The sequence below is a fragment of the Sinocyclocheilus rhinocerous genome, unplaced genomic scaffold (genome assembly GCF_001515625.1).
Source record: "Sinocyclocheilus rhinocerous isolate Xijiao unplaced genomic scaffold, SAMN03320098_v1.1 scaffold416, whole genome shotgun sequence".
Lineage (NCBI taxonomy): Eukaryota > Metazoa > Chordata > Actinopteri > Cypriniformes > Cyprinidae > Sinocyclocheilus > Sinocyclocheilus rhinocerous.
This window is the reverse complement of record NW_015647952.1, coordinates 665,288-676,711: the sequence shown is the minus strand read 5'-3', so window position 1 is coordinate 676,711 and position 11,424 is coordinate 665,288. Positions and strand designations below refer to the sequence as shown.

At 35.5% G+C, this 11,424-nt stretch overlaps 1 protein-coding gene across 1 annotated transcript in view; it reads right to left on the bottom strand.

Annotated features, from left to right (window-relative positions):
- Positions 1–11,424, bottom strand: part of LOC107709415 (rho GTPase-activating protein 15-like) — a 38,443-nt gene that overhangs the window by 11,051 nt on the left and 15,968 nt on the right. Inside the window, exons 8-12 of the mRNA XM_016513871.1 lie at positions 10,499–10,637; positions 9,067–9,189; positions 6,288–6,386; positions 5,280–5,357; positions 4,813–4,947 (exon numbers count right to left, since the gene is read on the bottom strand). Of these exons, the coding sequence (XP_016369357.1) occupies positions 4,813–4,947; positions 5,280–5,357; positions 6,288–6,386; positions 9,067–9,189; positions 10,499–10,637 (574 nt within the window). The remainder of the gene's footprint in view (positions 1–4,812; positions 4,948–5,279; positions 5,358–6,287; positions 6,387–9,066; positions 9,190–10,498; positions 10,638–11,424) is intronic.

Genomic DNA, 11,424 nt, shown 5'->3' with positions numbered 1-11,424 from the left:
TATAATTTTTTTCAATAAAAATATTTTATTTTATTTATTTGCTTGTTTATATGTATTTTAATAATGCAAAATTATATGTAAAAAAAAACACAAAAGGTGCATGATTTTTTTTATTATTATATATTACAATTTTTCTTTTAAATCTGTATTATTACAATACAGAACTAAAACCAATAATTAATACTGATTTATTTATTAATTATGAAACACATTTTTGGGAGACGAGACTATATTATTTTAAAAATGATTTGGTTTTTTTATTTTTATTTTTTTATTTTAATTTTAGGTATCATTAGTAATTCATAGTAAATGTGTTTTTCTGTGGAAAAAATGACAAAACAGGATGTCACTTTCTGACATTACAGTTCAGATGAAACATTTTGATGTACCTACGGCTGCACAAATGCAGCAGAGCCATTGCTACAGTGCACACGCTATAAATCAAACTCAGAGAATCATTGTTTTGTGAAAAGAGCTGATGTACTGTAAAGAAAAGATGCACTTTTGGTTACAAAAATCTGTGAATATAATCCAATTACAAACAATGAGACCATCTTTACTGCAGTGCAGCTTTGCTTCTCAGGATAAGCCCATCTGCGAGCTTTGTCTGCGGGCTTCTTTAAGCCCCGTCAAGGCAAATATTAGCACACTGCAAATAGTCCTGCAGGTTATGATTAAGATTTTAAATGTATCCCAATTGAATACTTTGCTTTATGAATAACAAAGTCTTAGAGGATCGGCGCTGTAATTTATTAAACATGAAAAACTTCTTGATGAAATATAGAGACTGGGAAGAGATTTATGCATTTGAAAATATGTCTGCATGCTAGCTTTGCATGGCAATGAGGCCACGTTGCACAAATGAGGAAAGCTGCATAGAATGTAAAGGCTTGTGATTCACAGACTGAAGTTTGAACTGTCAGCTGAAAGAGCATAACATCAGAATAGACAAACAATTATGTTATGACAGATGTACTGTCTGACGCAGCTCTGATTGGCATTATTTCAGCACATTGTACACTACAATTGTGGCACTGTGTGTTTCTCACAGAAAAAAAGTCAAGCTGGAAATCTTACAATCTTTTAAAATACGCAATCGGTCATTTTCAAATGTGATAGAACAGTACAGTCCATCTGAATGAACTTTCCAGATTACTACACAAATGCCGAATTGTGTGTGTGGGCCCGGAGAACAAAGGCTCCATTTGTCAACAAGTATGTCTTCGCTTTGTACAACAAGGCGAGCTTGTCTATTGGACAGGTGGCAGGACAATGTCGCTAAGATACCAGGCAATATGAATAATAGATTTAGTCCATCGTGAGCCAAGAGCTGGTGCCTGCCACATCCACAACAGGCACAGAGTGAAAGAATGGAAAATTAGGCCAACTGTTCACCTGAGGACCCTGGGAAGCCCAAATGTTGGTTTGAGGGAGCGAGTGCGTACATTTTAAATAAACATACAGATTGCAAGCGAGAAGACGAAATGTGCTCTGAGCATCTCACAGATCGTGAGCGAAGGGGCCGTTTAAATGCTGGGCGAAGTCTTAAGCCTGAAGATTACATATTAATAATTTGCCAAAACTTCCAGTAAGCTTAAATTACTTTGAGTTCCACAAGATTTCCAGAAGCAGTGTGCGATTGGGCAGCTGTCCTAATTGAATGGATCCTTGTCCAAAGTACCGTTCCAGAGACCTTTAGTTAATACCACCCATTTAAAGGGCAGCCATGGTTAGAGGAGCTGTCCTCTTTTAACAGTGATGGACCAATACAGAAGACCTGAGCCACTCAAGTATCAGCTGGATTCACTGAAATTGCTTGTCAGTGGTCTAGTGAGATCAATGAAACAGGATGTTGGGCATTTTCGGTAAATGAAATGTAAGACGAGCTCCAAGGTTCATTAAACCGTGCCAATATTACAGCCGGGGAGGAGCTTTGTAACCTACATACTAGAAAAGTCTACAGTGCAAACAATCGTGTTCTACAGCACATTAAAGATGGCGTATTACTGTCCTGCCCTGTGTATAATATAATATAATATAATATAATATAATATAATATAATATAATATAATATAATATAATATAATATAATATAATATAATATAATATAATATAATATAATATAATATAATATAATATAATATAATATAATTGTCTTACAAGATTAGGTTAGTCTCAGAAATATTCAATGTTTAAAACTTAAAAAGTTAATTTTAGTTAATTAATTCACATATTTTTGGTAAAAATATCTCGGGAGATTCATCAAATAATGAGTCAACAAAGAGATGCACCAATCCTACTAAGAATGGAAGGTTAAGTTTAATCAAATTATTGTCATGTATAAATTAACTCAATCCTAAAAAGTAACCAAAAAAAATATTTAAATTATTGAATCAGTATGATTAAATTAGGGGTAACACTTTAGTATAGGGAGGGACTAATTATCAGTATTAACTAGCTGCTTATTAGCATGCCTATATTGGCTGTTTATTAGCACTTATAAAGCACATATTCTGCATGACCATATTCTACATCCCTAATCCTACCCAATACCTAAACTTAACAACTACCTTACTAACTATTAATAAGCAGCAAATTAGGAGTTTGTTCACATATTACATACAACAAAAACAGTAGTACAGTAGTATGTTATACCAACATACCCATACCCTCGGTTTTGATGAGATATGTTGCAGGTTGAACTAATTATACCTCCTGCTATTAGGGGCATTTTACAGTAATAATTAGTTGTCTAAACACTATCTGTAAGTGATCGGGCTCATCTACTGATTAATTGGATACAAGCAGTTAGCGGTACTCTGGCCTACATGCAGCGTGAGTAAATATTTATTAGCAATTTACAAGATCACCCCAGGCCTGTTCCCATTCTGTCTCACGCATATCTCCTTCCAGTGGGGAAATACTGAGGTGCTGTGTTCATAATGATATCCCTGCGCTTATTACAGTGAAAGCGCTGGCCTTTTGGTTCATATCTCAAGACTCTGAGAATATAAATCATTCATCGAATTAAACAAACTAGAGAAAAAAAAAGCTTAAAGTTGCTGTGAATAATTTTATTAATAAAATAAAACAAGTATGGGATTTGTAGGTTGATTTTCTCTAAAAAGCATAGTAGATATAGTCAGACTATCAAAATATTGACAGGGAAGTTTTGGAAACCTGTGTGAAAACAATCATGATTTCTGCAGTTATGATTGGTGATACTATCCTAAACCAAGACCCCACGGGGCCACAAGAGAGCGCTAGGAAGTCCACTAAAATTTGAGAGAAAAAGATTTATGAAAACTTAATGTGAAAAACGTAATAAAATAAACGTAATAAAAATTATTTTCCAGAATATGTTTTTATTATTTGTTTTGGCATTAGTAAAATTACATGGTTGAGGTCAATTATTTATTTATTCAAATAATGTTTTGTCTTACTTGCATTCTCCCTGTATAAATATATTATACAATTAAAAACAAGATTTCATGTTTTTTAAAGAACTCTCACATGCTCAGTAAGGCTGCATTTATTTGATCAAAAATACTGTAAGAGTAAGAACAAATATTAATGTGAAATATACAGATTTAAAAAAAATGGTTTTAATTTTAATTGTTAATTACATGAACACATGATCCTTAGAAATCATTCTAATCTTCTGATTTAGTGCTCAAGAAACATTTCTTATCATTATCAATGTTGAAATCTTCTTAATAATTTTGTGGAAACCATTAAACATTTTTTTCAGGATTCTTTGATGAATACAATGTTTAAAAACAGCATTGTTTGAAATAGAGATCTTATTTAGGGTCTGTCATTTCTGCTCAATTTAATGCATCCTCAAAAAGTTGAATAAAAGTATTAATTTCTTTAAAAAAAAAAGCTGTTTGGGACTGACTCCAAACTTTTGAACTTTATTGTAATTCTGGGTTCTTGGCATTAAAAGGTTTGAAAACTTCTACTCCGAACTTATCTTCCGTCATTCCTGTTCACAATGTTTAGGTCCATAAAGCTGCAATTGTGCCTACAATGTTCTGCACTGCCTATTTGCTCTATACTTACTCTCTATTTACTTGCCCGTATACGGCTTAGTACATAGTTTATCGCCACTATGCAGTTCACACGGCCACTAATCTCAAAGTGTTTGTTTTTAAACTAACAGGGCTTCAGAAACCGAACAAGCCATAAAATACAAGTGCAAGACAAATGTTGTTTTAAGCACAAAGGTACATACATATATTTCACAAGGTACATGCCTTTCAGAAGGTAGATTGCCCAAGAGAAACACACTGGCGTCAGCTGGACGCTCGAGATGAGGCCCAGGGTCTGCTCTGTGCTGCTGGAGGGAGGTTACACGTGACACTAAGGCCGATCTGGTGACAGTTTCTGTCTGGACCACAGGCCCTGACTTTGCCCTCTGGCCTGAGAAATTCCCCCATTCCCCAAACAGGGAGTTTTGAATGATCTCAGCACGTCCCTGTCAAAGAGCGACCCCTTTTGGCTGACAGATCTGCAAGAATGCGTCTAAGAGGGTCAATCCCAAATAGCACGACTCAACCCAAGAGTGGCGAGCGGTTTAGCCATCCGCGGCTTGAATTACAGCTAGGAGTACTGGGTCAAACTAAGCTGTAAACCATGAATGGAAATAACTTGATGTTGCTGTGGAATACTTGAGCATATTTTGACTATTCTGAAGTCTCACATCTCTGGGAAAGGTTATTAATCATTCCTTGTAATACATTTTAAAGTTCTAATCCCAAATATTTGTAGCAATTACACGGATTTGCTCGTATCGATTTCAGTACTTACTAATGGCTTCCACAAACAAGTCGAAAAAGCGAAAGGGAAACAGGGGCTCTGGCAGTTCACGGAAAAACATCTTTAGCGCTCCGGTGATGACATGGATGTCCTCCCATTGGCTGTCGCCCAAGTCAGGCTCCTCCTCTGGGGAAAGAGAGACACAGTCAGAGAAGCCAACAGAGAGAATTAGAACAACAGTCGTTTGATGAGGAAATTAAAAAATGCTAATCATTATGTCAACGTTAATACGCCCCTTGAGGGCCAAACACATTGTCCTGCTTGCATTTCACTGCAGATCAAACCACACTGAAAATCCTTATCAAACAATTTGTGGCGCCTAATACAAACGAACCACTTTATACCTTTCAGCTAAGCCTTTAGAACCAAAATGATAATGTGTCATTTAGATGAACACTGATTTAGCTGCTGGCCTTAAACCAACCACTGATGATTGATAATGACTGAAGTAAACTTACCTTGGTCAACTAGGAAGCGTAGTTTCTGGATAATTGCCAGATTGCCACTCACCCTGTATATCCCATCAGCCTCCAGACCTGTGAGGACGGGGTAAAGACATCTGTCAGTCAGTCAGCAAGGCACTACCATGATCATTTCTTTAAAGGGGGGGTTACAATGCTGTTTCATGCATTCAGAGTTGTTTACACTGTTAAAGAGTTGGATTCTCATGCTAAGCATGGACAAAGTTTCAAAAAAACAATTTGGACGTATGACGGAGTATTTCTGTGCCAAAAATCGTACTTCCGGGTTCGTACAAGTTTCGGAGAGTTTTTTTTTCGATCGTGGCTCTTCATGTCGTAGACGAGGTGGAACTCCTTATATGGGCATTTCTCCCGGAAGAGCACGCTCTCGACCAGAGCGAGAGCGAGATCGTGCCCATCAACGCGCTTCATCCGGCGGCAGCGCTGCACGGGACTTACTCTGGAAGAATGTCTCCAATCCAAAGAAGTGTGTTTTTGGTTGTAAGGGAAAGATAACTTTGTTCAGCTTCCTAAAGAACCCAGCGTTATGTAAACAGTGGATACAGTTTGTTTATCCGGAGCAGCAACGGAGTTTCACAAGTGTGTTTGTTGACGAACGTTTTATAAACAAGGCCCAGTTCGACGCTGGATTTGCACATTGTTTGATACTGAAGGATGGAGCGGTCGAGCTATAAAAGATCCCGGTCATGATTCAGAACTGCAGACGGTAAGTGAAACGGCATCAAATGTCTGTTTTGTTGGCATTCGGCGCCCAAGTGCTCGTCACTCTTTAGCTCCGCCCACGGCGCGCCTCCAGGAGCTCGGCTTTTTCCGGAGAGAATCGTAAAGCTGTATCTTTCTTTTATAAATATGATAAAACTAAAGACTTTTTGGAGATATGAAGGATGCAGTACTACTCTATAGGTACTCAAGATTAACATGAGATTGGGTGAAACTGTGTGCTATGCCCCCTTTAAAAAAAGAACCAGCTTTTCTGAGCCATACCTCGTTTTTCTACTTCCTCCACACACAACTTCACAAATTTGGGCACTGTGGTCCTTTCTCTCTCGCACAGGGTCAGCATGTGACATCCGAACACTCGGTCTGTGAAAAAAACATGACATTGAGAATAGTAAGTATATAAAGCTAGGATTTGCTAACACTTTGTATTACAGAGCCCATGTCATAGGTGTTAATTTATTAATATTAAACGTATCAATAATGCTTAAAAACAATTAATAATATATCATTAAATGCAATTATTAAATCAATATCATTAATGCAATTACTATTACTAACAATACTAATAAAATAATGATTACCATTATTAATACTATAATAATGATAACAATAATAACAGAGCTCTACATTTAATGTGTTAATTTAGCATAATAAATTAACTTGAAAAAGTATCTTAAATTATTATTAATAATATTACTAATATAATAATATATATTAACAGTATTAATATAAAATAGTAATAACAATAATAAGTAGCATAAAGATTATTAATAGTAGAGCTGTCAATATAATGTGGTTATTTAGTACAGATAATTATAAACAAATTAATTTAACTTAATAAAGTATCTTAAAGGAATAGTTCACCCAAAAAATGTTCTCATCATTTACTCACGTCATGTTGTTCCAAACCTGTACAAGTTTCTTTCTTATGTTGAACACAAAAGAAGATATTTTGAAGAACCAAACCGTTGTTGGTCCCCATTGACTTCAATAGTAGGGAAAGAAATACAATGGAAGTCAATGGGGACCATCCACTCTTTGATTACCAGCATTCTTCAAAATATATTTTTTTATGTTCAACATAAGGAAGAAACTCATACAGGTTTGGAACAACATGAGGGTGAGTAAATGTTTTTGCATTTTTGGGTGAACTATCCCTTTAAATTTGTGCATCTCATGGCATGAGACTGAAAAACCATGTTTATGTAGATTTTTTGGAAATAAACAATATATTGACTTTTTGTATTGTCTATTCAATGTACTTGTTTACTACAATAATGTCTTAAATTTGGGGGCTTTTTTCAACAAATATCTGCAAGATATCTGTGATTAATTAATCAACATATCATGTAATTAATTATTTTTTTTAAATGATTGGCACTTATAATAGCAATACGTAATTACAAGCTGCTTCAAAAATAATTAGAGATTAAGAAGTGCTCAATAGGCCTGCTTATTTAAGGACACAAAATTATCAGCACTATAATGTAACGTGTGACCCAGAAATTTCACAGCTGAAATGCATAGTGGAATGTTTTGAGGCAGTCATATTTCAAAGATGGCCCACAAAAGATCAGAACGCTTCATAATGAGCAAAACTACAGTTGTCAGAGCAGAGGTGCAAGTGTCCTCATCATTTGGCTTTCTGAGTTCATATAGGACCAGACGAGCTGTCCCAGAGGCTTCTGGAACATCAAAGATGTCCTGCTCTCATTTCGGCACCCGCGAGGAGCGGGGGGAAGTGGCGATGTGCTAAATGCATAAATGACTGCAAGCAAGCCACCTTTGCATACAAATGCACATTCAGAAGGTTTCCTAGAGAAATATCAGGGAGGAGGGGCATTTCTAAATAAATTACTTTTAAAAAAGCGTCGGTACAGTATGGAACGATCCTAATTTCGAGATGGATGTTTAACGGGCTAGCTGGCCTTGGAGCTCCGCCAGCGATAGCTGTGTTAGGGGCCACCTGCGCTATACTCTGTTAATCCCACAGTAGTTTTATTCATTCCTTCAATATTGTCCTCTTTGATCTCCCATTTACCCCCACAGATACTACATTAAAGGGTCTTTTTGACACCAGAGGAAATTAAAGATATCATTACCTTCATCCGAGGGTTCCAAGTATGCTTAAAATATCCTTTAATGTTATGTTTGGTGTATGCCATGAATGGAATAAATTAGTTACAGTCTTTAAGAATCGGCGTCAGGTATTGCTTGTTGAACTGTTATAATGTGTAAAGGAAAAAGAATGTCTTGCTTCCTTTTTTTTTTCTTTTTTTTTTAAAACTGGGTCACAGTTGTGTTTAATATGGAAACACGCAGAGCCAAAATAAACTAATGTCCTAAGATTGCACATTCATATGTCATCACGTAATATGTAACCTGTAATTATGTAGCATGTAATTATGACTAGTAACTGGGCTACAACTGGGCAAAGTTGTTAAATGAAGAAGACTAAAAACATGAGATTTTTGAATCTGATAGTCTGCAATGAGCTTAACATTGTAAAAAGATGATTGTAATTTGAACAGTTCCCTGAAATCTATGTTTCTTCATATTATTTATTATCAGTTACATCTTCTGTTGGTAAATATTTATTGCATTAGTGTCATGTGTTATCAAGATGTTGTTTTTTTCTACTGGTGTATGACATGGTGCACTTTCTATATATTAAAATTTAACTCAGTTTATGAAAAAGCTACGTGTGATGAACTTTAAATCATCATGTGATCTTCTCTTTACCACCTGCGTTATTATTGTGGTTGTCAGTATATGTTAAAGATACAAAACCAAGTTTAGTAGCAGCTTGGTTATACTAATTCGGCAGAAAAGGGCTGTTGGATTTATATATATATATATATATATATATATATATACTGTATATAATGTACAATTTCATTGTTGTTCTTTAAAGTTGTTTACCTTTTTACTGTACTTTTTACAGAATTATTCTGGAAACCACAGCTACAGCTTTTTTTGGAAATGAAAAACAGGATTTCTTTTTGCAGTGTATTGTGTGGAGCGTGCATGGCGAATGCTTCACCTTTAATAAGGCCTTTCTCCTGTAGCGTTTTCATGGAGGGACGTCTGGAGATGAACTTCTTCAGTCTGTTCTTAACTCCATTCTTGTCGGCGCTGTCTGAGGCGCTGTAATTCAGCTTGAACACTGTGCGGGGGATCAGAGGAGACACAGGAACAATGCTGTCACTGAACACTCGCCACATTCTTTTGAGGCTGTCTTTGTGCAATTCCTCCTCATGCAAATAAGAGTGTCTCCTTTCTCCACACTGCTCAAAATCACATCAGAAACACTGCTTCTGCTGAAATATTCTCCAGTGAACGTGAATAGCTCATTTGATAGCATTTATTTATTGATTCTGGCCAATGTTAGTGTCAATATTACAGCATCTTCACAAGTCCAGTGATTAGTATGTGACGAGTATTCAGTACAGTAGTAAATGAATTCTCTTTGATACTCATTCGGGGCAGAAAAGGCTGCAATTACCAATGACAGAAGCATTTGGAGAGTGTCAAGTAGCTTGTAATTTATAATAATGATTGACAGAGAGCAGACTGACTCCGTCTTACTCAACATCTCAACGGAGTTCAGAACAGCCGTATATAATGTCTGAAATTCAGCTTCAGTTGGTCTCTGTCTCATATGGTAAATGATGTAATGAGATGTGCTAATGTGTCTGTATTTTACAGTCGTCATGTTAAACGTGGATGTTCTCGCTGTAACGCTGTCTCGCAGTAACCAAACTGCATGTGGTCAAGGTGCTGCTATATATTCTGTTCAGAATGAGACCGCAACTGCACAGAGAAAAAAAATATCTACAATGTGTCGTAACAGTGAATTGCACAAAAATATGTTCAGGTCACATACCTTCATCCCAAAATCAAAAGAGAGAAAAAAAAAAACCAGAAATTATATGTTACTCTTTTTGTATATATAGATTTTATTTATAATCACATTTTTGGACCATTACCATATTTATATATTTAACATGACAAAATATTGATTCATAACAAATTAAGTGCATTTTATAGATTTTAAATTTTAGTTTTAGTTTTTTTAATTTCCATTTCATTTCTGAAATATAAAAAATACATATTTTTTATATTATAGTAATGAGAATTAATTTTAACGCAAAAAATATGTTACAATTAAAAAAATTGTAGTGATACTAAAATAGGGTTTATTTTTCTTAACTTAAAAAATATATATATATATAATTACTTTTTTTTCTTCTTTTGATTTTGGGGTGAAACGTGATCTAGACAGGCTTGGTGAACAGACCGTATCATCTGTACTGCTAAACTCATGAATGTGGATATTAAGCAGTGGTGAAGCGAGGCTGCAACCCCGACACACTCACTGTTTCTGAACTCTCTGTGTTGATTGCCAGTTATCACCTCTCTCCCCACTCTCTCTTTCACACACACACACACACACACACACACATCTTACTCACTGATGGAGCGTCTCTGTTCAGATTTGGTCTCTTTCGGTTTAGGTTTGGTGGGTTCACAGGTTGGTCTGGACAATAATTCTATGCTGTTGGACCTGTGCAGGGCCGCTCTACCACAGCTCTGGCCTCCAGCTCCACTCGACTGCACCACAACATCATATAAAAGATTCATCACTTAGATGCAGAAATAACATCCAAAAAATGTTGCTATTTGAAGTATTTATCCCAGTGTTAGATGTTTAGCTACTGATGCATTAGTATATTTAACTATTTATTTACCTACCCATATTTTTAAAATATAGTTTTTCATATATAGTATAAGACCCTTAATCAAATTCCCCAATGAGTACATGCTAATGTAAAAATGTATAAAAGCTATTTTGTCTTTTAGCAGTTAACTTACCAGACTATCCACTGCTTTCTTGATGGCATCATGCCATTTAGAGATGGTTGGAAAGTGATCTGCCTGTAGCAAAAACTCATGACCATTTGAGGTGGTTATCTGTTTGCAAAAGACAGTTGAAATGAAAGTTTAAAAGTGGCATTCAAACAAATACAGTTAGCATGCTAGCACGTCCCCTGCCAATAACAGACATATGTATTAATAAACTGTACTACATCACAACTCTAGAACTTAATATAGCAAAATAGTACAATCTTGTATCGCTGGATTTTTCTAACTGTAACTGTAACCAAATAAATGTTAGTTTTATGAAGAAATTAATACTTTTATTCAGCAAGGACACATTAAATTGGTCAAAAGAGAAGAAATGTTTATCGAGGACCAAATCAGTATATTAAAATAATTTCTGAAGGATCATGTGACACTGAAGACTGGAGTAATGACTGCTGAAAATTCAGCTTTGCCATCACAGGAATAAATTACATTTTAAAATATATTTAAATACCAAATAGTATTTTTTTTTTTT